Genomic DNA, 27,443 nt, shown 5'->3' with positions numbered 1-27,443 from the left:
GGGGGGAGGGAGCCAGGAGGGGGCCGGCGCGGCGCGGCCATGTGATGCGGGGCGAGAGAGCCGCCGCCGCCGGAGCCGCCGGTCCTCCCTCCGAGCCCCGGCTGTCATGGCGACCCCCAACAACCTGACCCCCACCAACTGCAGCTGGTGGCCCATCTCGGCGCTGGAGAGCGACGCGGCCAAGCCCGCCGAGGCCCCCGATGCGCCCCAGGCGGCCAGCCCCTCCCACTGGCCCAAGGAGAGCCTGGTTCTGTACCACTGGACCCAGTCCTTCAGCTCGCAGAAGGTAGCGCCCGAGGGAGGGGGGCTCGGGGTGTGCCCGGGGGCCAGGAGGCCTGGGGGAGGGACCCCCGGGGCTTAAGGGGCCTGAGCAAGAGGTGTCAGGCTGGAGGGGGAACTGGGGGTCTCCGGCCGGAGGACCGAGGCGCCCGGCCGCTCTGCCTGCCTTGGGCCCCAGGAGCACCGTCCCCAATTCTAGGAATATCTCTCCTGTCTCCCTCCCAGAAAGACCAGGTCTGTGCGAGGGCTGAGCGGAGAGACAAAGGCCAGGGGAAGGGAACGGGCAGCGCGGGGAAGCGGCCTGCGGAGGGGCGCTGCTGCGGGCGGGGGCGGGGGGCGCGCTTCCCGGGCTCAGCCTGCAGCCCCCGCGGTCCCGTCGCAGCCCCTCCCTTTGAGCTGCTGTCCCGGGTACTGCAGGCGTTTGGGGTCTCAGCTCCTCGGCCCCCCTGCGCGGCTGGGGGCCTTCCTCCCTGGCCCTCCGCTCCCAGCCCCCTTGCTGGAGAGGGAGGAGTGGACTCATCTTCTTAGACCAGCCCAGATGGAAGATCTGTGTTTGCTCTTAAAGGCACAGACTCGGGGGAGCCGGGGGGACAGCTCGTAATACAGCCTGGTGCTGTTATTGGGGTTCCCGCTTCCTGGGGGCGAGGGCCCGGCGCTGCGCCGTGAGATGGGAGCGCCTCTAGGGGCGCAGCCTCTCACCCGGGCGGCTGTCCTGTGCGGCCACGGATTCAGCACCATGGCCAGGGCCCAGCTTTCGGGCCCCATTGCCTGCCCCTGCGAGATCCTTTTGTTTCCATTCACTCATTTTTCAGATGGAGAAAGGGATTCTGTAAAGACAAAGGGCCTTGGAATTGGCCCAGGCTCAGTTTTATATTCTGGGAAATGGGATAATAATAACAGCTACTTCTAATTCCAGCCCGCGTCAGGGTTGCTGAGGGTGGTTGAAGAGGCAGTGTGACTTACTGTTCTAGACGGGCCCTGCTCCATCTGGATCGTGCATTGGAATCACTGCATGATCCTGGTTAAAGCACAGACTGCTGGGTCCCACCACAGAGATTCTGACTCAGTAGTTCTGGCGTGGAGCCCAAGGTGCTGCGTTTCTAACAAGCTACCAGGTGATGCTGACTCCAACAGTCTCCCTTTGAGTAATCCCTTTGAGTTTAGGGTATAGACTCGGAGGCCAGACAACTCCCAGTGGGATTACCATCTTCTCCAATAACTTACTCTAGGGCTTTGGACAGGTCACTTTGCCTCTCCAAAGCCTCAGTTTTATACTCTGTAAAATGGAGCAAATGGCAGTCCCTTCCTCAGAGGGCTATTGTAGTGGTGAAATGAGATGGTGTACAAAAAGTGCTGATAGCGGTGCCTGGCGTGGAGTCAAGGCTCTGTTAATAATGGGTGTTATGATGTCGCTAAAGTACTAGGTACAGGAGAGGTCAGGTTAACCAAGGTCACACTGGAACCTGTCTGTAAATTTTACACATGTGTGCTGAACACCTACTATGTGCCAGGCTCTATGCAAGTCATTGGGGGTTTGGAGATGAATCAGCCTGATCTCCAGATGTTAGAATCTCCTCCCACCCAGAATCTCAGGAGCCAGGCCCCAGTGGTGGGGACTGGATGGGAGGCTGAGGGATGGCACTTCTCATTACCACCCCCCTGAGGGAACCTCCTGCTCTCCCTCCATGGAATATTTTCTATTCAGCCTGAGCTCAGGACTAAAGTGGTCCCCTACTCAGGGATGGAACCACACACTGCAACCCCATTTGTGACCAAAGCAGGCTGAGCATCTTCCTGCCTCCCCTGACAAGGCCTCCCTCCTGCTCAGGTATCCATGGTGGGTTCTAGAGGCAATGTAGCCTGGTGTAAAGGGCATGGGCTCTGTAGTCAGACAGTCTGAGTTCCTGCCTCATCTTGAGTGATACTGTGTGACCTTGGATAAGTCTCCTTACCTCTCTATGTCTCAATATTCTCATCTATGAAAGGGGACTTTTGCATCCTACCCTGCAGAATTCCTGGGGGTTTAAGAGGACATGGACATATGTTAAGTGTTTGGCATGTAGTAGGAGCTTAGCAGGTGAGTTTCCTCTCATCCCTTCAGTCCTGAAGGGCCTTGCCTGCACGCAGGGAGCAGTTCCCCATGTGGAACGTGTGAGAAGCCTGTCCTTAATGGCACATGAACTATTAATAGCAGAAATAGCCTCCCCCCCAGGAGTGGTGGTGGCTCCATGGGCATCTGGGGACTGTTCCAGAGCCAGAGGGCAGCAGGACAGTGAGGGGTCCTGAGCCCAGGCTCTGAGGCCAGACTGCCCCGGCTTCAGTCTTAGCTCTACCACCGGCCAACTGGATAATCCTGGGCAGACTGCTTAAACTCCATACCTTGGTATCACATCTATAAATTGGGAATATAAATAGCATCTCCCTGATAGGGTCATTGTGAGGATTCAGAAATGTATCCATGAAAACCACCTAGCACAGCAACCTGGCATACAGAAGGTGCTCAGTAAGTGCACCTACACATACCAGACACGAGATCAAACCCCACCTCTGCCACTTCCTAGCTCTGTGACTTTGTGCAAGTGTCTTCACTTCTCTTGAGTCTCAGCTCCCTCATATGCTCAGGAGGGTGCAGAGAGCTATGAACAGCGCTATGAAGCTCAAACGATGTGCACGGTGACACACTTAGCTCAACGCTGTAAAAACTGCACTCTACTAGTGAACTTTTAGGCACCATCACAGGTGATCGTTTGGGGCCACAGGGTTCGGAGGAGGCTCTAATTGCATGGTGTAGATGTTAGGGTGCTTCTGAGGCTGTTCCTGCCCCTACCCCTTCTCCTTTGGGGAAGTGAGGTTTGGAGGGGGAACATGTGCAGGGAGTCAAGACACCAGCACTCTACTGCTGACACTCCCGCTCACTGACTATGTGACCTCAAGTAAGTCCTGACCCTCCCTGACCCTCAGTTTCCACAACAGGAGAATGGATGAGATGTTTGGTGCAACCTGCCTCCCTCCATCCCCAGGCAGGGAGAACTGCTTTACCTCTGCGTGCTCCCAGCTCTCAGAATCCTTCTGTCCTCTCACAAGCCAGTTCTTTAAAATCCAAGATTGCTACTTATTAGTTGTGTGACTTTGGGCAAGTTACTTACTATCTCTGCACCTGTTTTCTTTTTTGTAAAATGAGGATAATACTAGTACCTAGATTTTTATAGGGATGAGTTAATACATGTAAAGGTTTTAGTACAGTGCTATGTAAGGGTCAGCTCTTGTTACTGTTGTTATTTCCACGGGGGTGAGTTTCTGAGGGCTGTCCCTGGCTCTGCAGCAAGCCTGGCTCAAGGTTGTCCTCAGCCTCTCAGGGTTTGCCCTTGTCTTGGGTGTACCTGTGGGGAGCCCCTGGCCCAGCCTTCGGCCCCCAGGAGTAAGAGGCCCAGGTCTGAGTCCTGCCATGGGCCAGTCCTAACACTCAAGATGGAGCAGGTCCCCCAGAAGCCCCCTCCCAGATGTGGCAGAAGGGAAGTAAATGACCTCTACCTCCCACCCTGGTTTGCCTCTCAAGCTCTTGGGCACTGGCCCCCAGCCCTGTCCATACCCCACCTCCAGGAGGCCCACAGGTGAAAACTGCAATCTCACCACTCTGCTCAGAAGCCTGCAGTGGCTCCTCAGGTCCCTCCAGGAAAAAGCCAGAGTTCTCATAATGGCCGCAGCCCTACTGTAGGATTCTAACCTTGCTTGGGTCATGGACCCCTCATCAATCGGAGGAAGCCTCTGGACCTTTCGCAGAATAATGCTTTTAATTGAACAAAATAAAATACATAGGATTATTAGATTAGAAAGGAAACCAATAGTATTGAAGTGCAGCTATTGGCATATTTTCAAGACAAATTTGTTATATAATGACATGTTTCTATATTAACCCATTATGTAACACAACCTAGTGGCAGGACTGATAACAGCTGTGATACTGAAGCCGTGATAAGTGTAACTGCCACAACTGTGAAGTGATGAAGATATCTGATTCCTAGTGGTGACAATATTCTAGGCACTGCTAACACTACCGTACTTTGTTGCCCACACTCATAACTGAAGAAAAAGCTAAATGTCTGTTTGAGATTACTGAAAATAAACATGTAATTTTCCCATCCTAGTTCAAGGACTCTCTGAATTTATTCATAGACCCTCAGTTATAAGTCCCTGTGCATGATCCTTTCTGACCTCTTCCCCTCTGGTCTTCCCCGTCCACCCTGTTCCAGCCACACTGGCCTCCTCATACATGGCCTTTCAAACACTTCAGACATGCTCCCAGCCCAGGGCCTTTGCACTGGCTGTCCCTCTGCCTGGAAGTCTTCTCCAGATCCCTGTGTGGACCACTCCCTCACTTTATTCAAACCTTTGCTCAAAGGTCACCTTCTTAGAGAGGCTGGCCCTAATGGACTACCCTATTTAAAATTATCACCTGTCTCCCTAATACCCTGGCATCCCCAATTCCCCTTAACCTGATGCATTTTTTTCATTTTCCTGTTGCACTCACAATCTTTTGACATATCTTATCATATTAACTGTTTATCATCTCTCTGCCCCACTAGAATGTCAGCTCCCTGAGGGCAGGAATCCTTGTTCACTGCTGAGTCTCCCATACTTAGAACAGGACCTGGCACAGAGTAGGCACTTGATAAATAAGTATCAAAAGTGATGAATTTGTAAGCCATAGATGTTACATAAAAAAAAGTATTTGATTCTGTAAACCTAAAACTGCTCTAAAATATAAAATTTAAAACTAAGGTATTTGAGATAAATAAACTAAGGCTCAGAGACTCTAAGTGTCTTTTGCAAAGTCACACCGCAACTAAATGGCTGGGAAGAGACACCAACTTAACCCATCACAGTTGCCTCAGAAACAAGGGCTTGGGTGGGGAGCAACATTGCCTGACCATGACAATGGAGAGCATTTGCCCAGAGATGGTTGATATCTGGTCACACTGCGTAGTGACCACCTAAGTCTGCTCCAACCCCCAGGAGGCAGAGATGGCAGATGGCCTTGGTGACTGCATGCCCTTCCCCTGGGCCTGACTTCCCCCTGAACCCCCTCCCCTGCAGGATGGCGCACGGGCTCTGGCCCTCGGCTCAGCTAAAGGAGAAAGTCTCCTTGGCAGCTTGCCGAGGTGACCTGAGGCAGCTCCAAGCAGGACTGTTAAGCCTCTAAAGATAGTCCCCTCCCCAGGCAGCAGCCCCACCTGGCAACCTCACTGGAATCTCAGGGCAGGGCAGATGCCCTGCCAGGACAGAGGCCAAATGTCTGGACTTGCCAAGGGCAAGGGCTTGGTTTGGTTTCTGTTTCCACCCATTCAGAGGCCCCAGCTTGGCCGGGCTGGATGACTGGGCGGAGGCTGATCTGGAAGGCGGGAGGATGTCAGGACTGGCAGGAAGGGAACAGGGCAGCTTGGCTCCAGACTCCAGCCTCAACAGCTCTGGGGCTTCTCCAGGGCACGGTCACTACACAGGCGCTCTCACTCATGCACGCTCACTCATATCCACACGAATACACCCGTGTTCACGCAATACTTGAATACTCACACTTACTGGTGCACTCACTTGTACATGCTCATGCACACATATGCACACACAGACACACATTTGCTCATTCACACAGTTGCCACTCGGGCTCAGGCACACACACGCACACACCCAGACCCAACAGATGCCACCCCCAGGTGCTCACTCTCTGCCACAGTTCCTCCCCGTCTCAGACAGGCCCAGCAGTTCCCTCCCACGGCCTGTCTCCTGCGTGGTCTGAATGTAGTGTCAGCTCCCTGCAGGGCTGCAGCCCCTCAGTTTTACTAATGAAAAAGAGGAGGCTCAGGAAAGGACAGTGATAGCTCTAAGGTCACACAGCATTGATGTGACTGAGCCATGGTGAGGACTTGAGTGCCTGCCTCCCAGTACCATCTGCAGGACCTGCTCCTGGCTAATGGAGCCAATGAATTGGGGAATGAGTGCTGAAAGTTCGGGTGCCAGTTACCTCTCCCTCCCCACAGTTCACTAAACAGAAAGGGTGTTCATGTTAGCTGTGAGCATGGGGCATGAGGCACTCTAGGACATCAACCAGAGGTTGTGGGCGGTCTGTGTGTGTGTGTGTGTGTGATAATAGTGATGTTGGAAACCATGTATTATTAACCTCCTGTACTGGGACTTGACCTACATCATCCCATCTCAACCTTGAGCCAGTCTTGAAGGAATGGATTACATTCCTCATTTCACAGAAACCAAAGATCAGAGAGGTCAAGTGACTTGCTCAAGGTCACGCAGCAAATAAACAACAGAACCAGGCATTAAGTCCAAGTCTGCCTGCCTCCAAAATGTAGTCTAATGCAAGTAGCTAAGACACATTACCTCTACTGTATGCCAGGGACTGTTCCACAGGGTCTAATTATCTAATTCTCACAATAGCCCTCTGAGGGAATTGCTAGTGGGACTCCCCTTGAACAGGTGAGGAAACTGAGGCACACAGATGTAAAGCTATTTGGAAAGCCAAGTCATCCAGCAAGTAAGTGCTAGAGGGATTTGAACTGACACAGTCTGGCACCAAGTCCAACATTCTGAACATGACCCCATGCTGCCCCTTCTGAGTTTTTAACTCCTGACATCCAGGAGAGAGGCTGGGGATGCCTAGTTCCCAGAACTTCCTATTGGATGTGTGGGGACACTGATGCTCGGGAGGGTTGGAGTCACTTGCCATCTTTTTGCTGGGAGGGCTTGGAGAAGTCCAGCCTTCTTTCTGTGTCTCAGTCCAAAGGAAGGGGACAGTTGGACCAGGCAATTGCTGTTTTCCAGCTCAGAAATTTTGGGCTGGGTCAGGACATGCCCCCACCTCAAGGCTCCATTAGCTTCTACCAGCTCAAATGTTTGTCTGGGACCCTCTAGAGACATAGGGAAAGACTAAGGATGGGGGCAGACCCAAGACTCCCTGGAAGGAGTCCCCAGGGCAGAGAGCACTGGTCTGGGGTCAGGAACCATTGCTTGCAGGTTTAGGCCTGCAGCTAAATAAATGGCTATGTGATTTTGGGTAAGTTACTTACTCTCTCTGGGCTTTAGTTTTCTCATCAAGAAAAATAGGGAGATAGTCCCTAATTTGTTCTCTTCTGGGAGGCTATAATGAGCGCCCAGCAACCAGATGGGAAGGCATTTGGGGACAATAAAGGGCTCAATCGATATTGGCAAATTATTTTTTGCCTCATTTTTTCCCCTCAAATAATTTGGAAAATTTAGCTGCTGATGATAAGAATATCTGCAAATTTCCTGGCCAACTCCACCCCTGGAGGCCAGGCTGAGAGTCCAGTCATGATCATGATAATTGGGAACTGAGTGCCGTCTATATACCAGGCACTGGATTGGTACTATTACCACTTCCATTTTGCAAATAAGGAAACTGAAGCTCAGAAAGTTTAAGGAATCTGTCCAAACTCACACAGCATAACTGGGAATTTTATCCCCAGTTATGTCTAGCTGTAAGATAGCCCCCCCCACCCAGGTGCCCAAGAATGGGCTGGAAGAAACAGTGTCCCCTCCTGTGTGTGACTTTGACCTCCCTCCCCACATGCCCCATCCCACCTGGGCAGAGTGTCCCTGCGTGTCCACCCGCCTTCCCCGCTCTGACCCTGGCGCCTGCAGGTGCGGCTGGTGATCGCAGAGAAGGGCCTGGCATGTGAAGAGCGGGATGTGAGCCTGCCACAGAGTGAGCACAAGGAGCCCTGGTTCATGCGGCTCAACCTGGGAGAGGAGGTGCCCGTCATCATCCATCGCGACAACATCATCAGCGACTACGACCAGATCATTGACTATGTGGAGCGCACCTTCACAGGAGGTATTGCTGCCACACCCACCAGGGGTCCTACAGGCTCAGGTGGGGGTCCGGAGCCTTGGGAAGCCTGGGGAAACCCACTGGGGCCATGGGCATGACCCAGCCTCTCCCAAGATGAACCATGGGGCTACAGGCAGGGCTCAGATACCTGCTAGGAACTGCATAGCTTCAGGTCTCCAGGGACCCACAAAACCCCCTCCCTAGTACTGCAAGGAAAGGGCATGGTCCAGACACCCTCCCCCTTGAAGCTCCCGGGCTCCTTCCTCAAGAACTCGAGTCACAGGCACGGCCACAGGCCCTTGGGAGCCCCTCGGGCATGAGCAAGACCTCACCTGCTCTCTAAGTCCCCAAAGACAGGGGAGAGATCTTCCAGGGATGCCAGGGCACCAGCAGGCCCAGCCCCTGACACTTTATAAGCATAGTCAGGGCCATAGATTCCCAGGAAGCCCGCAGACATGGGCCCAGATACCCTAGAACCTTGCAGACAAGAACAGGGCTGACACCCCAGAACCCCATAGAATCCTATACCCCTGCCCCCCCTCTGGCCTTGCTCAGGTTCAGGAGCGCACAGCCCACAGCAGAGGCTGCAAACAGCAGCTAAGAGGGGATCAGGGCCCAGACACACACTGTTTAAAAAGAATATGAATTGGTTGCCAACATTTACAAATCAGAGAGAGTTGTGCTTTAAACATCCAGGTTTCCAGCTTCTGTTGAAGGCTGGCAAGAAGGAGCCAGGCTCCCACCTGCCCCTCAGAGGACAGCTTGGAGGGCTCCAGGGAGGAGGGGTAGATGGGCTGGACCCTTAGGATCCCCTGTCAACTGGAAAAGGACTTTATCTCAAGGAGTTGGGGAAAGGGTGTGGGCTGGCGACCTCTGGGCCACAATATTTTGGGTTTCCAGGGTGCTGGGTTGGAAGTGGGGGTGCCAGAGGTTGGCCTTTCTGAATCAGGGGCGGGTGGCCGAGTCAGGGCCATGCCCCTGGTCCAGCCCCGGCTGTGCCTCGCAGAGCACGTGGTGGCCCTGATGCCCGAGGCGGGCAGCGCCCAGCACGCCCGGGTGCTGCAGTACCGCGAGCTGCTGGACTCGCTGCCCATGGACGCCTACACGCACGGCTGCATCCTGCACCCCGAGCTCACCACCGACTCCATGATCCCCAAGTACGCCACGGCCGAGATCCGCAGTGAGTGCGCCCGCCTTGCCCGCCTGCGCCCTCCCCTCCCCCCCTCCCTTCCTCCCCCTCCCCCCTCCCTTCCTCCCCCTCCCCCCTCCCTTCCTCCCCCTCCCCCTCCTCTTCTTCCCCCTCCCCCTCCCCTCCCCCTCCTCTTCCTCCCCCTCCCCCTCCTCTTCCTCCCCCTTCCTCCTCCCCCTCCCCCTCTTCCTCTCCTTCCTCTCCCCCCTCCTCCTCCTCTTCCCATCCTTCCTCCTCTTTCTCCTCTTCTTCCTCCCCCTCCTCCTCCTCTTCCTCTTCCTCCTCCTCCTCTTCCTCCCCTTCCTCCTCCTCTTCCTCTCCTTCCTCCTTCTCCCCTTCCTCTTCCTCCTCTTCCTCCTTCTCTTCCCCCCTCCTCCTCCTCTTCCTCCTCCTTCTCTTCCTCCCCTCCCCCTCCTCTTCCTCCTCCTCCTCCTCTTCCTCCCCTCTTCCTCTTTCTCCTCCTCCCCTTCCTCTTCCTCCCCTTCCTCCCCCCTTCCTCCCCTTCCTCCTCCCCCTCCCTTTCCTCCTCCTCCCCTTCCTCCTCCTCTTCCTCCTCCTCCTCTCCTCCCCTTCCCCCTCCTCACTCCCTCCCCTGCCTCCCCCCCACTCTCTCCCTGCTTCCTTCCGGCCCACTCACCCTGCATCACACTGGGAAATGTCTCTCCCTCTCCGCACTCTCTGTCTCTCACCCCGGTCTCCTGCCCCCCACTTTGTCCTGCCTTCCCAGAGGCTACAGGCTGTCTGACTCCCCAGAGTCCTGACAAGGGAGATGAGGGCTGCGGTTGGTGGCCCAGCACGGAGTGGATCAGGGTGGGCGCCACCAAGGAGAGCTGCCCAGGCGGCAAGGCCCCTGTGGGGTCTCTGACTCCTGCTCGGAGCTTCGCCCGTGTCCTGTTGGCCGGGACGTGCCCGTGGCCTAGTTCCTCCTGTTTCCAGCACCCAGTGAGTGGGGGTGGGGCTAAGGCAGGGTGCCCACCAACAAGTGTTTACAGGCTTTTGTCCAGGCTCTGCGCAGACACCATGGCGTCCTACAGGCATCATTATTCTAAGTAGGCGGTAGGTGCCAGGACACGGCCGCAGCCCCTCTGAGAGGAGTAAGGCTGATGCTCGAAGGCGGGAAAGGGGCAGGCTGTGGAACTCACTCTCAACCTTGAACGAGACTCAGGATTCATCAATACTGTCCCATTCCCATTCATCAACACTATTCATGAGGTTCTTATGACCCAGGCCCCGGGCAGGGGGCTGGGGACAGATGAGGACAGACACAGCTATCATCCCAGGGTCACAGTTCCAGGGGAGCAGAAAGACAAGTGACCAGGTAATTACAGTGTGGGACTAAGTAAACTTGAGCAACCCCTCGGCGGCAGTCTGGCCCTCTCTCAAATACAGAACGGACCAGACCTGGGAGACTGCCCTGCAGTTCCCCTTGGATGTGTGCTCCACGTGTGTACAGGACATTCATTGCAGTATAGGTGGTGTCGCAAGAGGATGGAAATAACCCAGCTGTCCAAGAGTTGGGAACTGGGTAAATAAATTCTAGTCTTCTCAGACAATAGAACACTGTGCAGCTGTTTTTTTAAAAAAAGGATATGGAATGCTCTCTACGATATATTAGTGAGTAGAAAAAAGTGAAGGCAAAAAAAAAGCATCAGAGCGCTATCATTGATATATTTAAAAAGAGGTTAAATAGATGCACAAGTGCTTGCAAAAGCAACGCGTATTTCTGGAAGGATGCACGAGAAGCTGCCAGTAGCACTTGCTTTTGGGGAGTGGAAAAAGGGACTACAGATTGAGAGGAGATTTACTCTTCACTGAGCATTCTTTAATGTGGTTTGAATTTTTAAACAAGTATGTGTGCATAATCTGTTCAAAACCAAACTGTTTGATAAGGAGGCTGTGGGACCATAGAAGATGCCAGCCCCAACCTCTGGGGTCATGGAGGGTTCTGAAATGCCCAGGGATGACCAACGTCCAAGGATGGGTTAGAAGGGGAAGGAGAGGGAGAATCCTTTCAGATTCAAGGGTAGGAGAGGGCATGGTGTGTTCTGGGGAGTTCAGTGTGGTTGAAGTATAGAGCCCAAGGGAGATGCAAGAGGTTGTGGTGTGCGTCTGGGGAGTAGGTCTAGCAGAACTGGAATTTTATCCAAAGAGCAATGGAGAAATAGTGATGGGAAGTGACATGATCGGATCTGCACTTTACAAAGATCATCCAACTGAGAATGGGCAGAGCAGGAAGGAGGTCCTGACTGTCATCTAGGTGAGCAATTATGGTGGCCTGGACTAGGTAGAGACAGGCCCTACGTGTTTCTGGAGGTTGGAGGTGCTCCCCCTCCCTAGCTTAAGCCATTTGAAGGTGCCTGGAAGGCAGTAGGGCATCCGGAGCAGGCCCAGCTGCTTCTTCCTTTGAAGAGACTGAAAGGATCCCAGGGCTCCTGCCCAACTGGGGAGGAGTGGAGAGAGCTCATGGGATGCAGAAGTCCAAGGTCTTCCCTTGGCCTGATCTGCGCCCCTGCAATCTAAAGAGAACCATAAGGGCAGCCCCAGCGACTAGCAAGAGAGAAGATGCTGTACTTGACCTTCACATTTATGAAACATCAGCAAGGCTTAATATAGCCCCAAAGCTGAAAGATCTGGGAGTGTGTGGGTTTTATCAGGCCAGGAGATAGGGTGGTGAATGGAGAAATCTCAGAAGTCAGAAACTGAACTTCTGTTACTCATTTACTCAGTCATTTCATTCATTCATTCATTCATTCATTCATTCATTCAACACTCACTGAGCTCTTTTCCTGTGCCAGGTCTCTACCAGCTCTTCAGAGAACAGAGATAAATCTGACAGATTCTAGTGGGGAACACACCCAGAGATAAGTACAGTAGCATCAAAATCTCCATGTACGGCAGTACAGGTTGTGCACTGCACAACACGGGGCGCTTTTCGCATCGACTGCAGTGTGATGGAACTGTGCAGTGGCAGCTCTGATCAGTGTGTCTGCATTCTCTGGCAGGATTCTGTACAGTGTACACTGAAGGACCAAGGCATTGTGTGATCAGATCTCCTAGAAGATCAGGAAAGGCTTCATGGAGGAGGTAGTCTTGAGCTGGATCTGGGGATTTTCAGGAATACGGAAGAAGGCTATTCTGAGAGGAAGAAGAGTGTGAGCAATGGCCTGGAGGTTTGGAATGGTCAGGCACATTCAGGGAATGTCCAGCATTTGGAGTGGTTAAAATGTTACCATCTGGGGACAGGGACAGTTGGGGGAACTCAGTGAAAGAGGGAGTCAGTGAGGGGAGAGGAGATGGGCCCTGCTGGGTCTTTTAAGGCCAGTTGAGGAGCCTGGACATTATCTGAGGGCAGTGAGGAGCCTGGGATGGGTTTTAAGTAGGGAGTGCCATGGTCAAGTGTGTTTTGAGGAAGGTGTCTCTGGCAGGAGTGGAGAAAGTGCAGGTGACAGGGGTAAAACCCATAGTTTAGTTAGACTTTCAAAGTTAAAGCTTTTTAAAGTTAGATTATAGGACACTACCTCTCTCCCATTAAGGATAATTCTCAAGATGCTGGCTTGAATTCCCATCATTGACCCACTTTCTTTCACCCTCAAACTTTTTGGTATCAAGGCCAGTTTTCCAAGGAAAGATGGGTCATCAAGTCCCTAAATCTTCAAGGAAGTTACCTCACCACAAGTGGAAGTTTCAGGACACCAGAAGTCTCTTACAGTTTTTCTTGCAATAAACAAGTTTTTCCTCATGGGGTATACAATGAGCGAGCACTAGACCAAGAATCAGGCAGACCTGTGTTCAAAACATGCTTGTCATTCACAAATGTGGAATATTATGTACCCCTTCTGAACCTGTTTCCTCACTACAGAAGGGGGCTCGGAGAGACACTCACTCAAGCATGAGTTTTTCCAAGTTTGGCATTATATTCGTTTCTGACAAACTCCTCATCCCCAAGAGTAGAGTGGCCTCCTCAGCGAGGTTTCTTGATGCCTGTGCCTCAGGAAGGTGGGCCTCTGGGTCCCACAGCATTCTGTCCACTCCTCATTACAGTTGACCATGCTGTATCATAGGGATCTCTTTAGATGACTGTCTCCCCCACTATCCTGAGCCTACGGCAGGATGACATCTCACCCATCCCTTTGCTGCAGCCTGTTGTGCCTACTAAGTGTTGCCTGTTGATATTGTTACTTTTCAGACCAATGTTTGCATGGGACCTACTCTGAGTTTGTGGGGGAAGGGATGGGGTGACACTGAGTTTCAGAAAGACAGGACCTTTCCCATTCTTTGCCCAGGACATTTAGCCAACGCCACTACAGACCTCATGAAATTGGACCATGAAGAGGAGCCCCAGCTCTCTGAGCCCTATCTTTCTAAACAGAAGAAGCTCATGGTGAGTGCCTCCAGGCCTGCTCATTCCTCTTTCCCACCATCTTTTTCATGGAAAAGAACAACTGGGAGAAGTTGGTTCAAGGTAGAGGATCAGCTGATGACATGAAATGGGAAATCCATTGGTTTGCTTTTCCAGTCCTGTCTCCTATGTCATTTACTGGCTATTTTACCTTGGGAAAGCCACTCTCCCCCTGAAGCCTCAGTTTCCTCATGTCTTGGGTCATGTCTGTAAAAGCAGAGCATGCATTGGACAGAGGTTCTTGGGCATTGAGGGAGTGTTCTGAAGACAACCCAGTAAGGATGGAAGGGATAGAAAAGAGGAAAGGGCCAAGTTCACCTAATCCCACAGGGAGCTCTGGAGCACAAGTGGCACCACCAAGTCAATCCACCTGGAGGCCAAGGCCCAGCCTTTTATATTCTTATATCAGTCAGCCATTGGCTACAGATTGCCTGGCAAGGGGTTAAAGGGTTGAAGGGTGTAGGATAACTTCCCAAGTATTTCTGGACACCTCCTCATTGGTCAAGAACAATTCTCTGGAGAAGGGTCAGCTATGAGCCACTATCAACCAACTCTCCCAGCAGCTGGTGTATGAGAGTACCAGCCCCATGAAAGGGATCTGGGCAGGACAGCCAAGCTCACCCGAATATTGTGAGGACTAGCTGAGGGTGCTTGGTAACAGTGGGGCATCCTATACTCTTGAGGGGATATTTGGAGGTTGGGTTTGCAGAAAGGTGTTGGGCCAAGCTCTGGGCATCCCGCTTTATTGAGGCCAACTCAGCTCCTCTGGCTCCTGCCTATCCTGCCCCCAGGCCAAGATCCTGGAGCATGACGATGTGAGCTACCTGAAGAAGATCCTTGGGGAGCTGGCCATGGTGCTGGACCAGATCGAGGCCGAGCTGGAGAAAAGGAAGCTTGAGAATGAGGGTGGGTACCAGCCCTGGAGTAGGTGGGTGCTGCTGCCCACTCACCCTTCCCCACCCTGACGCTAACCAATTCCAGGCTCTTTTTTCCCCAAAGATCTCAGAGGCCCCTTCCCTCGTGGTTAAGATCATGGGCCATGGAGACGGGTAGACCCAGGTTTAAGTCCTAGCTTGACCACTTACTAGCTGAGTGACCATGAGTCAGGTACTTCACCTCCCTGGATTTCAGTTTCTATATATAAAATGAATATAATAATAAGACCTACCTAAGAGAGATGTTGAGAAATTGCATAAAATAATACATGTAGAGTGCTTAGATCACTTAGCACACAGTAGGTATTTTATAAAGGTTGATGAAGATGATGACGGTGGTGGTGGTGATGGTGACTTTCCCTCTGACCAAGGATATATATTATGGCTTCTTTGTGCTGACATCCAGGGTCACCCAAACTCTCTGACCTTCACTCTTTCTGTTCTCAAGTGGCTCTCTTCTTTGGACCCTGAGCAGAGCAGCTTCATTCCCACCTCCACACCTTTGCTCCTGCAGTACTTCCAGCCTAGAGCACCCTCTTCTTTTTCCTTTTATATAACATCTTTGCCACAGCTCTTCTCCAAATTTCATTCCAGACATTCCTATTGCTGTTTTAGGCAGAATGTTAGTCTTGTCTATTCAGTTATGCAATTTATGGAGCCTATGCAACATGCGCTGCTACACTCACAGCTACACACACACGTCTACTTGGAGCACAGTGTTATAAAAGATGAGTTTAGAGTCAGACAAGTTTGAGTTAGAGTTTTAGCTTTGCTGCCTGTACTGTGTGACTTGGATAGGTTATTTTCTCTACTGGATCCTCAGCTTCCTCATCTGTAAAATGGGATGATAATAATGCAATTTAAAACCTTAACCCCACCTTGTTGTCATTTCTGCCAGAGAGGGTGCTGAGGGAGCCATTACAATGGAGTGCTTAGGGGCCAAAGCCCTTTGGGGTCAGACAGAGCCCCAGCTTTGCCATTCTCTCACTGGGTGACCTTAATTCTCAGGTGCATTTTATATATTTACCCATTAATTTGCTAGGGCTGCCATAACAAAACACCACAGACTGGATGGCTTAAACAACAGACTCTTATTTTCTCACAGTTCTGGAGGCTAAAAGTCTAAGATCAAGGTGTTGGTTTTTTCTGAGGTGTGGCTTCTTTGGAGGCCTCTCTCTCAGGCTTACAGATGGCTGCAATCTTGCTGTGTCTTCACATCTTTCCTCTGTGGACATGCCCCTGGTGTCTGTGCAGCAAAGTTTCCTCTTCTTATAAGGACCCCAGCCAGACTGGAGTAGGACCTATTCTAACAGCCTCATTTTAACTTACTTCTTTATTTTTTAAATAATTTTTTATTGATAGATTTTAGGGAGAGGGAGGAAGGGGGAGAGAGAGAAAGAAAGAGAGAAATATCAGTTTGTTGGTCCACTTATTTATGCATTCATTGGTTGATACTTGCATGAGCACTGACCAGGAATCAAACTCGCAATCTTGGCGTATCAGGACAACGCTCTAACCAACTAAGCTACCCAGCTACAGCAAACTTACTTCTTTAAAGTGCCTTTCTCCAAATACAGTCACTGTCTGAGATACTGGGGGGGTTAAAGCTTCAACATATGAATTCTGGAGGGACACAATTCAGTTCATAACAATTTATATATTTAACAACACTTACTGTGTGCCAGGCACTGTTTTAAGTGTTTCACATATTTCAACTCATTTTATCCCATAACTACTCTAGGAGGTAGGTAATATGAGTAACCCCATTTAACAGATGAAAAAAATTAAGGCACAGAGAGGTTCAGTAATCTCCCCAAGGTCACACAGATAGAAGTAGTGGAGCCTGGATTCAAGTGCTGTCTCCTGGAGTTGTTCTTAAGCACTAGCTCTGGAGCCTCGTCTGTTCTCTAAAAGGGTATTAAATGAGCACCTGCTTCACGGTGCTGTTGTGAGGATCAGTGAGAAAATGCATGTAAGGAGTTCAGCACATTGTCTGGCACATGGCATTTGAAGTGTCTGCAAATATTAAAAATTAGTTGCTATTATGACCGAGGGAGACATGGGATCTGACCTGGATGGAGGCCAGAGTTGCTGGTCCTGGAGAATTACTGTGGGCACACATTCCTCAAGCGATCCTATCCTGAGAGCCTCCTGTCCCCCTCTCTGTTTTGGTCCTGAGGTCATCCAAGGGGAGGCAGCATTGTCCTGTCCGACAGCCAGACGAGTGGGGTGGTTCAAGATGGAGAGGTGTGGGCAGTCCTGTGTCCCTCCAGGCCGAGGGAGGCAGCAGAGGCCCAGGGAGGTGGCTGTGGGTTTTAAAGGTCAGGCTGGCTGGGCCCACATGGTCTCTGGTGCTCATTCACCTACTAGGGCACCCCCAAACCTGCCTGGAGGGGATGCCCTCCACCTCTCCTTGTGGGGAAGAGGCCAGGGCTGGGAGGTATTATAATGTCATAGTTAAGACCCTTAGGTGGAGCCAGCTGCTGAGTCCTGATATGGGCAAGGGGGACTGAGTGTTCACTTTGAGACACAGTAAGTTTGAGATGCCTTTGAGACACCCAAGAGGGGGTATCACATACGCCATTAGATAGTCTAGTGTCACTTTCAAAGGAGCGGTCAGAATTTAGAGATAGAGATTTACAAGTCTTCAGCACATATGTGGTGCTTAAAGCCATAGAATTGGATGATTTCATCTAGGAGAGAGTGGAGAGAGACAAACAGAGGGATGAGACCTGCTGCATTAGTTATCTGCTGCTGCATAACAAATTGCTCCTGAACTTAGTATCTTAAACAGAAAGCATTTCTTACATCACACATTTTCTGTGGACCAGGAATTCTGGAGCAGCAGAGCTAGGTGGTCTAGTCAGGATTGTGTGGTGCAGGCTGCAGTCAAGCAGCTGGCTGGGGCTCTGGTTGTTTGACCTGGAGGGTTGGCTTCCAAGATGGCTCATGGCTCATTCTCAGGGCTCTTAACTAGATGTCTCAGTTCTTCACTGACTATTGGCAGGAGACCTTGGCTCCTCACCGTGTGGGCACCTCGATAGGGCTGCTGAGTTTCTCTGCAGCATGGCAGCTGGCTTTCTCCAAACAGGTGATCACGAGAGGGAGAAGCCGCAGAAGCCACCATGTCTTTATGACCTGCAGCTGGGAGTCATTGTTACTTCGGCCACATTCCATTCCTTAGAAGCAAGTCATAAAATACACCAGGGGAGCAGAATCAATCTGTGGACACATTTTAACACTCCACGCCTGCCCTGAGGTCCCCCACATTGAGACGGGGCAGAGGCAGAGGAGCAGCCGAAGCCGGCTGAGATGGGGTGGCCAGCGAGGGAGGAGGGCCTGTTCATAGGCCCCCGACAGGGCCTGGGAGGCTGTGTAAACCAAGGAGAGGAAGGCGCCCCTGGGTCTGGTCCCACGGCTGTTGGTGGCTTACTTGGCGTGTGGCTTTGACGAAGTTAAGTAACTCTCTCTGCCTCCGTTCCCTCACCCGTAACTTGGGGATAATAGCGCCTACTTGATGGGATCGTAGTGAGGGTTCCGGAAAGGACAGCTCTCCTGTCTCTCGCCCCCCTCACGGGCTGCTCTTCCCGGTGTGCCCTTGCTGGTGTCTCCTCGTTGCCCCATTCTAAACCTTGGAGCACCCCGGGGCTGTCCCTGGTCCCGTTCTCAAACCTGTCCCCACTCATCCAGACGGCAGCCGGGGCCTCGTGCCTCTTTGTGCCTCCCCCTTTCACTGCCCTCGCCCCTGCCACGCTCCCCTCCGCCATCCCCGGCGGCAATTCTTTGACCGTCACCATGAGCACGCCCTTGCCTGCACCTTCCACTCCCTTGCCCTTCTCTCGTTTCATCATACGCGCTTTGCAAAACCTCAAACCTGGTCAAGCCCAGCTCTCCACCTACTCGGCGCCTGCACCTGTGAACCTACATGTGGCTGGAGAAACACACGGGGGTGCTGGCCGCTCTCGCGTTGACTTCATGGCCACTGGCCTTAGATGGCCTTCCTGCTGCTCTAGGCCTCCCACTGTCGCCTCTACAGATGACTACGTAATACCTCCTCCTTTCTCCTCACCCCTCCAACATCCTCACTCTCAGCTGAACACTTTCTTTCTGTATCACAGAAAATGGAAGCATTGGGAAGAGATCTCACAGCTCTGACCTCCACAACTACATGCCCACCAGCATTAGTGTCCATACATACACTGCGTTTTATCAGTTCTAAGATGCACCTTTGTTAAATCGTACCTTAACTTAGTTTAATTGGCATCACTTTTTCTCTGTAGGGTGGATGTCTTAACATCTGATGGCAACTTAGATGTGATGAACTACGGTACCCTCCACTCTCTTATTACCAAGGATGAGCTGTCCTCGAACTAGCTAAGACTAGTCCTTTCCTTGTTTCCCAGATGCCATTCACACTCAACCACTCAAGGACATCCCATCAGTAATTCCACTCTGTCCTCTAGAGTCATTTCTTCTTCTCTGCTAGATCATCCCCATGCACACGCTGGCTTTTTCCTCCCAACTTACAAAACCCCTCTTGACCCATGTCAAATTATTAGTGCAGCCTTTCCATTACAGCAAAACCCCTTGAACGGGTGATCTTTGCTTACCTCTCCAATTCTTCCCTCCGTTTCTCACTTGAACTCCTTCCAGCCAGGCTTTCACTGTGAACATCTACTCCAGCTGCTCTTGTCAAGGTCACCGGCTGCCAAATGCAATTGCCATTCTCAGGCCTCCTCTTACTTGACCTCTCCGCAGCATCTGAACACAGCTGAGTACTCCCTTCTCCTTGGAACACTTTCTTATCTTGTTTCCACGACACCACACACTCGTGGGCCGTCTCCCACCTCCCAACCTGCTCCTTCACTGGTTCCTCCTGTTACCCAATATCTAAATCTTGAAGTCCCAAAGCTCAGTGCTTGCACTTATAAAGTCAGTTGATTTAAAGAAACAACTGATAGGGGAGTAAAAGGATATGACAAAAATCATTAAAGCTGTACTGGAGTGAATGACCCGGAAACGGCTCGGCAGACAGACAAATAGCAGAGGAGTCACCGAGAGAGGAGTGCATGCATGGGGGTTGGAAAGCTGATCCCTCCTGCCCCCATCGCCTCTCTTCCACTCTAGGGCAGAAATGTGAGCTGTGGCTCTGCGGCTGTGCCTTCACCCTCGCCGACGTCCTTCTGGGAGCCACCCTGCACCGCCTCAAGTTCCTGGGACTGTCCAAGAAATACTGGGAAGACGGCAGCCGGCCCAACCTGCAGTCCTTCTTCGAGAGGGTCCAGAAGCGCTTTGCCTTCCGGAAAGTCCTCGGTGACATTCATACCACCCTGCTATCAGCCGTCATCCCCAATGCTTTCCGGCTGGTCAAGCGGAAACCGCCGTCTTTCTTTGGGGCCTCCTTCCTTATGGGCTCCCTGGGCGGGATGGGCTATTTTGCCTACTGGTACCTCAAGAAAAAATACATCTAGAGCCGAGCCAGGCCTGGGCTTGGTGTCTGACTGTTGGTGTCTCTGTGCTGTGTGATCCCCAATGAGCCCTCAGTAACGCACTGACTCGAACACTTGGACAGCCCCTCCCCACCCCTTGTTCGGAGTAATTCTATTGTCAATGTGAAAACATTCCATAGTTTAGAAGTAGACGTTGCCAATGCCGTGAATTGAAGCCACGGCTCTACTACAGGAGAGAAAGAACAGAAACAAAACACGAATGCCTTTTCTTTTGATTCAAGGTCTCAAGATGGAACTGTGGGGACTGGTTAGGATCTGAGGTGAGTCCCAGGCCATTTCACCCACCAGTGTCCAGATTCTGGGAGGTGCTGGGGGCTCAGAGGGCCTGACCCCTCGCCTCCCTTCCCTCTTGCCCAGGGAACTCTTCCACAGGACAAAGCCAACATCAAGACTCAACTCTTCTAAGTGGTACCTCTGGGTGGGGCTAGAGACCCGAGACTCCATGGGAGGCCCCTGAAGATCGGAAGGAACTTCATTCTTCTCCTGGACATGAACTGAGACAGCACTGGCTCAAGCCAAGGCAGTGGCACCCAACCACCAAACCATGACTGGGACCAGCCCCATGAGCACACCCTCGTTCCCCTCCTGATGTGCCAGTGAGTCTGGTCTGGCACCTTACCGGAAATCCCTGAAGGCAGCATCCATCCTCCTATTCCCACCTGGAGCTGATATCTCCCACCCTGTGAGGTGGACTTTCCACAAAAGCCATGTCCACCGTCTTAGAAGGTCAGTCTAGCCTGAGTGTAGGGGTGGGTCTGGGGGTGGATGAACCTCAAGTCCCTCTCCTAGCCTCTGCCAAAGCCATCTCCTTTAATGCCCACCTTCCCTATCACTTGTGGGGTGCCTCCTGTGCCCCACCATGCCACACAGGGGGGTCTCTGCATCTATGCTGCCCACCCTGGTCCTGTCTCACTTTCCTGTGCCTTTTGCATGTTGGGAGAAGGTCTGGGTGTCACTGCCGCTCATGCTTAGAAACCACTGAAAGCCCCCAATAAAGCATCCAGGAGAAGCAGTTGCTTTTCATTTGTAAACCTGTGTTGTCCATCTAGCTCTCATTTCCAAAGGCTGGGATCAGAGGGGTGGAGACACGAGGTTTGGACTCAGTGCCCCACCAGAGCTAGCAAGAGTTGAGTTCAGGTTTCAAGTTACTGAGCATAGGAATGGTTCCTGGATAGACTTTGCAAAGTTCTGCTCTTGACATAAACCCACCTCACTTGGACACAGTGCTTCACAGTAGCATGTTCACAGCCATGTGCTCATGTACATGGACTTTCAGGGGGCTTCCAGGGCACGTGTCCCCACAACTTCTCAGAGAGAAAAATGTATGAAAATGCCCCCAAGAACATTAAACCAGAAGTATAAGTTGTGGAACATAAGGCAAGGTTTTATTTATTTTATAAAAATGTATAAGAATTTTTTCCATCAAGATGAAAAGAAAAAAAGAGCCAAGGCCAAGACACGGCAAGCACTTAGACACCAGAGGCATTTCCTAACACTGTCTACCCCTTTGGCTACATAAACATCTACACAGACCCTCCCACTCATAATTAAACTCCACTCAAGAACAATAACAGCATGCTTAATCCTAACAGGACCAATGTTCTCAAATGAGGATACACCTTCTTTCCAGAAATGAGACCCACAAAACCCCACCAGTCAGTAACATCACCCTGGATGATGTTGGATTCTTTTCTCAGTCCACCTCTGGTCCTAGAGATCACAGGCATACCTCAATATACTAGAATCTGTAGATTAAAATGTCAATTTAACCATCACCAGCATTCCTTAGATGCAATATACACATATGTGACAAGCAGGAAAGAAAACACTCATTGCTGCAACAGCCCTCATTTCTGTAACTGATCCCAAGGCTACTGTTGATATTTATAATTTCTCTTTTTTCCACTACCATTTCTGTTCTTTTTGCCCTCAGCCAGCACCTCATGGTTGGGGTATTTTACTGGTAAAATGACTTAGACTTACACTGCTATAGCCTTCCATTAATCTTTTACTGTTGGATGTGGAAGTACAGCAGGGAACCCAGAGAATCCTCTAGTTCCCATACAGGCTTCCATGCCACCACTGTAGCAGCAACCTGATTTACCCTCGGTGATCAGGACCAGTCATGCGAGCCAGTAGAGTAACCTACTTCTTTGCCTATAGTTGCAATGATATAAGGAGCTCAAAATGGCCAAGTGGCAACCAACGTATTTATCCCCTGATAGAAGCATTCATTTTTTGAGAACTATAATCTCTAGCCATCAAAGTCCAAAGTTTCAGGGATGGAAAGCAACCTTTTTGTGAATGGGTTATTTTGTGCAATAGTGGAAGTAGTCCATCCCATTTCCACCTCAGCATTGCTGGATCCATGTTTTCTGTGTGTGGGAGAAACAGCACTGTAGTTGGTACAAAGTATATTCTGTGCCCTGTAGACAGCACCCCGACATTGCAGTGTCTCCCAGCTGGCCCTATAAGGGAGTCTTCAGTAGGCCATCTCAATGTTCTACAAATCAGCTGCTTCTAGATAGTAGACTACATTTTCTGATAAGAACAGAAAATTCCATAGGTATAATCACACTGCTGCATTTCTTTTACTGTAATATCAACTCTTCGGTCAGAAGCAGTGTTGTATGGAATACGAAGACTGGAACCAAGGTGTCCATGGATGTGGAGGTCAAAGAAGGCAAATCCATATACTATAATAGAACATGCAGATTGCTGCTCCCTCCATGATGGAAGACGTCAATGTAATCAACCCGTCACTAGGTGGCTAGTTCCTGGGGAATGGTGCCATGTCAGGAATTCTGTGCAAACTGGGCCCTTTACGATGGTTTTAGCTAAATTAGTCTTGAGAAGAAATCCATGTTATTGTGTCCTCTTATAACCTCTAGTTTGATCACCATGGTCATTTTGTATGTGAGCCTATTGAGCAAGGATAGGGTTGCTGGGGAAAGGAAGTGACTGACATCTACAGAATAAGTCATCTGGTCTACCTATTTATTGAGCATTTCCTCTTAAATGTGTACCTTTAGGGGGAATATTTGCATAGAAGACAAATATCCTCTTCTTCTGTACCCAAGAAGAAGGTCCGTCTATGTACCTTCTCCCACAGACCTTATTACCAATCCTCCAAGCCTGATCATATAGTCAAACCATCCATCCCACAAATATGTGTAGATCCATATTTCTGAACTTCTATCTCCATCTATATAGACAACCATGTGCAAAATTGTCTCTCATTATTTGTGGGGGATTGGTTCCAGGACCCCCCACGGATACCAAAATCCACAGATGCTTAAGTCATTATATAAAATGGCATAGTATTTGCATATAGCCTACACTCCCCCTCTTGTATGCTTTAAATCATCTCTAGATTACTTATAACACCTAATACAATGTAAATGCTATAGAAGCAGTTGTTGTACTGTATTGTTGAGGGAATGTTGACAAGAAAAAAAGTCTCTACATGTTCAGTATAGATGCAGCCATCATAAGCCTAACTACACAGTACACATCAACAACAATGTGTCCTGACCAGGTAGCTCAGTTGGTTAGAGCGTTGTCCTGATACCCTAAAGTTGCAGGTTCAATCTCTGGTCAGGGCACATACAAGAAGCAACCAATGAATGCATAAATAAGTGGAACAACAAGTTTATGTTTCTCTCTCTCCCCCTCCCTCTAAAATCAATAAATTAAAAAACAACAATGTAACTTTTCCCCCCCAAATATTTTGATCCCCAGTTGGTTGAATCCACAGATGTGAAACCTGCAGATATGGAGGGCTGACTATACCGCTTGAAGTTCTGTTCACTGAAAGGATTTCCCTTCGCCAATGTCTTTCAGGGCCTTCCTATATATAGTGCTGCAACCACCCACTTCCAGTTGGTTCCAGGCCTGAGCTTTTTCTTCCTCCATCAATTGATCATAGGGCATTTGCCATGGGGCCTTAGGTATTGACTGAGGAAGAGGTGGCAGGAAGAGGTGGCATACATAGTCTGAGCGGTTTCACTCTCACTTGATGATAGAATGCTGCGGTACATGCCTAGCTTTATAGCTTGATCGATCAGATGACACCCAGTTCAGGATGGGCAGCTCAGGGTGCACAGTCACCTGATGTCTCATGGTCAGGTGCTGTCTCTACCAGTAACAAGTCAGACTCTATATTTTAAAGGACAATTGTTATTTGCAGAAGAGGACATGACTTTGTTCCATATCTCCAAGTCCTAGGGATGGGCAGAGATTTTCCTATTAGGGCTTGCTGGGGGCTAAGAGGAAATGCCAATTTTAAATACCACAGACAATTTAAACACCATTGGATCGACTGGGTCATACAGCTCAATTGACAGAGCATGCTGCACTTCGGCCTGAACCTGCTTTGGGACCCATTCAAAACTGGCTGTCCTATGTCTGGGTTACTCAATGAATGGTTTAAAGCAGCACACACAAATGCGTGTATGTTGCCTCCCAGAATCATAGAGGGCTACCTTTTGTGCTTTTTTCTTAGGGATAGGAGCAGCAACTTGCCTTTTACTTGGAAGGGATAACCTGATGTTTCCTAACCCCTGGGTCCCTAGAGAGTTCACCAAGGTGCCAGACTTCTGAATGTCATGGGGTTTATATACCACCCTCTGGCATGCTTGGGTCTTCCTAAAACATCTGGTGTACTTGCTATCTCCTGCTCACTGGGTACAGCATGATGCCATCAATGTAGTGGATCAGTGTTTTCTTATGGGGACATCAGGATAATCCAGGTCTCTACAGACTAGATGATGCCAGAGAACAGAAAAGTTGACACAGTAAGAAAGTGAGAAAGTGAAATAAGAAAGTGAAGATGTGCTGCTTACTGCTGCCCTGTCAAGTAGAGTTAAGGACATTTGGTGGCCCTCACTGATAGAGCGAATAGCATTTTCCAGACTAAGAGCTCAAGGCAGAGTGCCAGAGACTGTTGATTTGGTTTAATATGGAAACCACATCTGAAAAAACTGTACCACCTGATGGAGTTAGTGTCCAGGCTTCTGAGAGAGACACTGATTGGTTAAAGATAAATCTCAATAAGCAGCCCTCATAGGTGCCCAATATTTTAAAACTTATATTTTCCCATCCATGATTTCATTAAGCCAATCAAAGACTAGTGAGGAAGAAAGAATTATCCTCATTTCTTAGATGAGTAACAAGCCCAGAGAACCTAAGTCACTTGCCTAAGACCACACAGCTGAGGAGTTGGTAGGTAGGATTTGGACGCAGTCTGCTTGTTTGAGTCCAATGCTTCTAATAACTCCAGATTAGAGTCAGTTTATACTCTGACCCATTCACAGGGATACCTGGCAAACACAGCATGCTCAGTCAATGCAAGCAGAGGCAAGAAGGGATGAAAGGAGTGGTTGGGAAATGGGCCACAGCAGCTTGGTTGGGCAAGGTCTGAATAACTTTGCTCCAGTAATTAAGATGTGAATCAGGGTGGCTCCCAGGCACTCTCACCTACTTGCTTCCTTAGCAGACACACATACCCCAGGCAGCCACACCGTGGCTAAGACAGGGGAAGTAATAAGGCTCCATGATAAGGCTTCCAGCTCAGTCCCCCCAAAATATGCAGCCTGGAAACCAAGACCGGGCAGCCCTTGGATTGCCTGTGAATGGAAAGCACCTCAAAAGGCAGGGGTTGGGGGACTGCTCTATCTTGGCCAAAAGGACCCTATGGATACACCATCCTTTCCTTTTGGCTCTCCTGGAAAACACATCTTTTGCTCTCCCTCACCCCATAGTTAATCTGGAAACCAGGCTGCTGTCTTAGGGACTCTGTTCCCACGCTAGATCACTAGGACATGGCTTCCCCATTCATTGACTACATTTTAACTACCTCTGAGTTGATCAAAATTAAAACACCAACAGGTATGGGGTTTCTCTGTCCTGATTTTAAAGTGGCTATGGTAATGACACATTAGGGACTTACTGTGCACTTGAAAGACATTTATATAGTGCCACATATATACTAGGTCCTGCTCTAAGCACTTTATAAGTATCTAAGCACTTTATAGTACTGCACTATTCAATAGTCACCATAACAACTCTGTGAGGTAGGTACTGATATTATCCCCATTTTACAGATGAGGAAATAGGCCAGGAGGTTAAGGAACTGTGGAAAGTGACACAGCCAGTGTGTATGGCAGAGCCAGAATTAGAACACAGGCAGTCTGCTTGAGTCTGTGCTAACTTCCCCACTCCTTTGCTTTTCTAAATGCTCTGTGTAAATCATCTCTGCGTGAGCTGTGACAGTGTTAGGGCAGTTTGGGGAACACTCTGCTTTTGAGCCCAGCACCCTGTTTGGAGTTGCTCATTTCATTGTCTGTGCCCAACTAGACAGTAAACCCCCTGAAGGCACCATGTCTCTCTGAATAAACGCCGTGCCTAGCACAGTGCCTGGTTTACTCTATGCTCAACTACTGGGGCAGTGAATGTTGAATGAGGTGAGGCACTATCACCCCCATTTACACTTTATAAACAGGCTAAGAGAGACTGACTTGATTGGGGGCACACAGCTGTTACGGTCAGCACAAAACCAAGTTTTTCTGCCATCAGATTCCATGCTAACTATAACATCATTTATTCTTTGTAGTAACTGCATTATATTGCTAATAGAATTACCAAAATTTATTTAACTGATTGGCATTTGAGTTGACAAGTTTTCACTATAACAGAGATCTGCAATAAAATATTTGTGCTTATTTTTGTCCGCTTCTACAAGTTTTTCCATAGCCCAAATCCCTAGACTGAGTTTGTTGGGTCTGCATAGTTCAAGTTTGGATACTAACTACTAGGTTACCATCTAAACAGGTTGTACCAGTTTACCATCCCCCCCACCCCCACCCCAAGGCATGAGAGTACGTTTTCTGTACTGTGTGTTCACCTTTAAAACTTGCCAGAGACTGTATTAGGGGTTTCTGGGATAATTTCTGAAGGTGACTATACTGCACAGGGTTTCTCTTAATAGAACCTACCTTCTCCTTAATAGCTATCAAAAATGGTTTGATTTTGGAGACTTTTAAAAAAGACTTCTGTAGTTTATCCCTCTGGGAACTAGGCTCAGCTTCCCATGTCCAGTAAGTCCATATGAGCCCATGCAATCAAGTCTGAACTACAGCAGGCTGCGAATGCAGAGAAAAAGGGGGGTGTGATCAAGTGCACCCAGAGGTCCGCTCCTCTTCACTCACCAGGAAACTAGCTGCCACCTCAGCTCTGAGTGGGAGTTTCTTTTCATGTTGTTTCCTAAAATAAAAGT

At 50.0% G+C, this 27,443-nt stretch overlaps 1 protein-coding gene across 4 annotated transcripts; it reads left to right on the top strand.

The window, feature by feature from the left end:
* Window positions 1–27,047, top strand: GDAP1L1 (ganglioside induced differentiation associated protein 1 like 1). 4 transcript variants are annotated; one of them, XR_013999699.1, is made up of 7 exons: window positions 1–286; window positions 7,893–8,137; window positions 9,141–9,314; window positions 13,607–13,704; window positions 14,514–14,628; window positions 19,785–20,427; window positions 20,525–21,195. XR_013999699.1 is itself a non-coding variant. In XM_081149460.1 (6 exons), the coding sequence occupies exons 1-6, from the start codon at window positions 107–109 to the stop codon at window positions 20,126–20,128; spliced, it is 1,104 nt and encodes a 367-aa protein (XP_081005586.1). In that variant the 5' UTR covers window positions 7–106; the 3' UTR covers window positions 20,129–27,047. The 4 variants fall into 4 exon arrangements, 2 of the variants coding, with proteins under 2 accessions (XP_081005586.1, XP_081005587.1); XR_013999700.1 differs by having other exon boundaries at window positions 7–286; window positions 7,945–8,137; XM_081149460.1 differs by having other exon boundaries at window positions 7–286; window positions 7,945–8,137; window positions 19,785–27,047.
* The last annotated feature ends 396 nt before the right edge of the window (window positions 27,048–27,443 follow it).

Source organism: Miniopterus schreibersii, assembly GCF_964146895.1.
Source record: "Miniopterus schreibersii genome assembly, chromosome: 10".
Taxonomy (NCBI): domain Eukaryota; kingdom Metazoa; phylum Chordata; class Mammalia; order Chiroptera; family Miniopteridae; genus Miniopterus; species Miniopterus schreibersii.
Note: the sequence above shows the minus strand (reverse complement) of the source record. Positions and strands in the feature narration are given on the sequence as shown.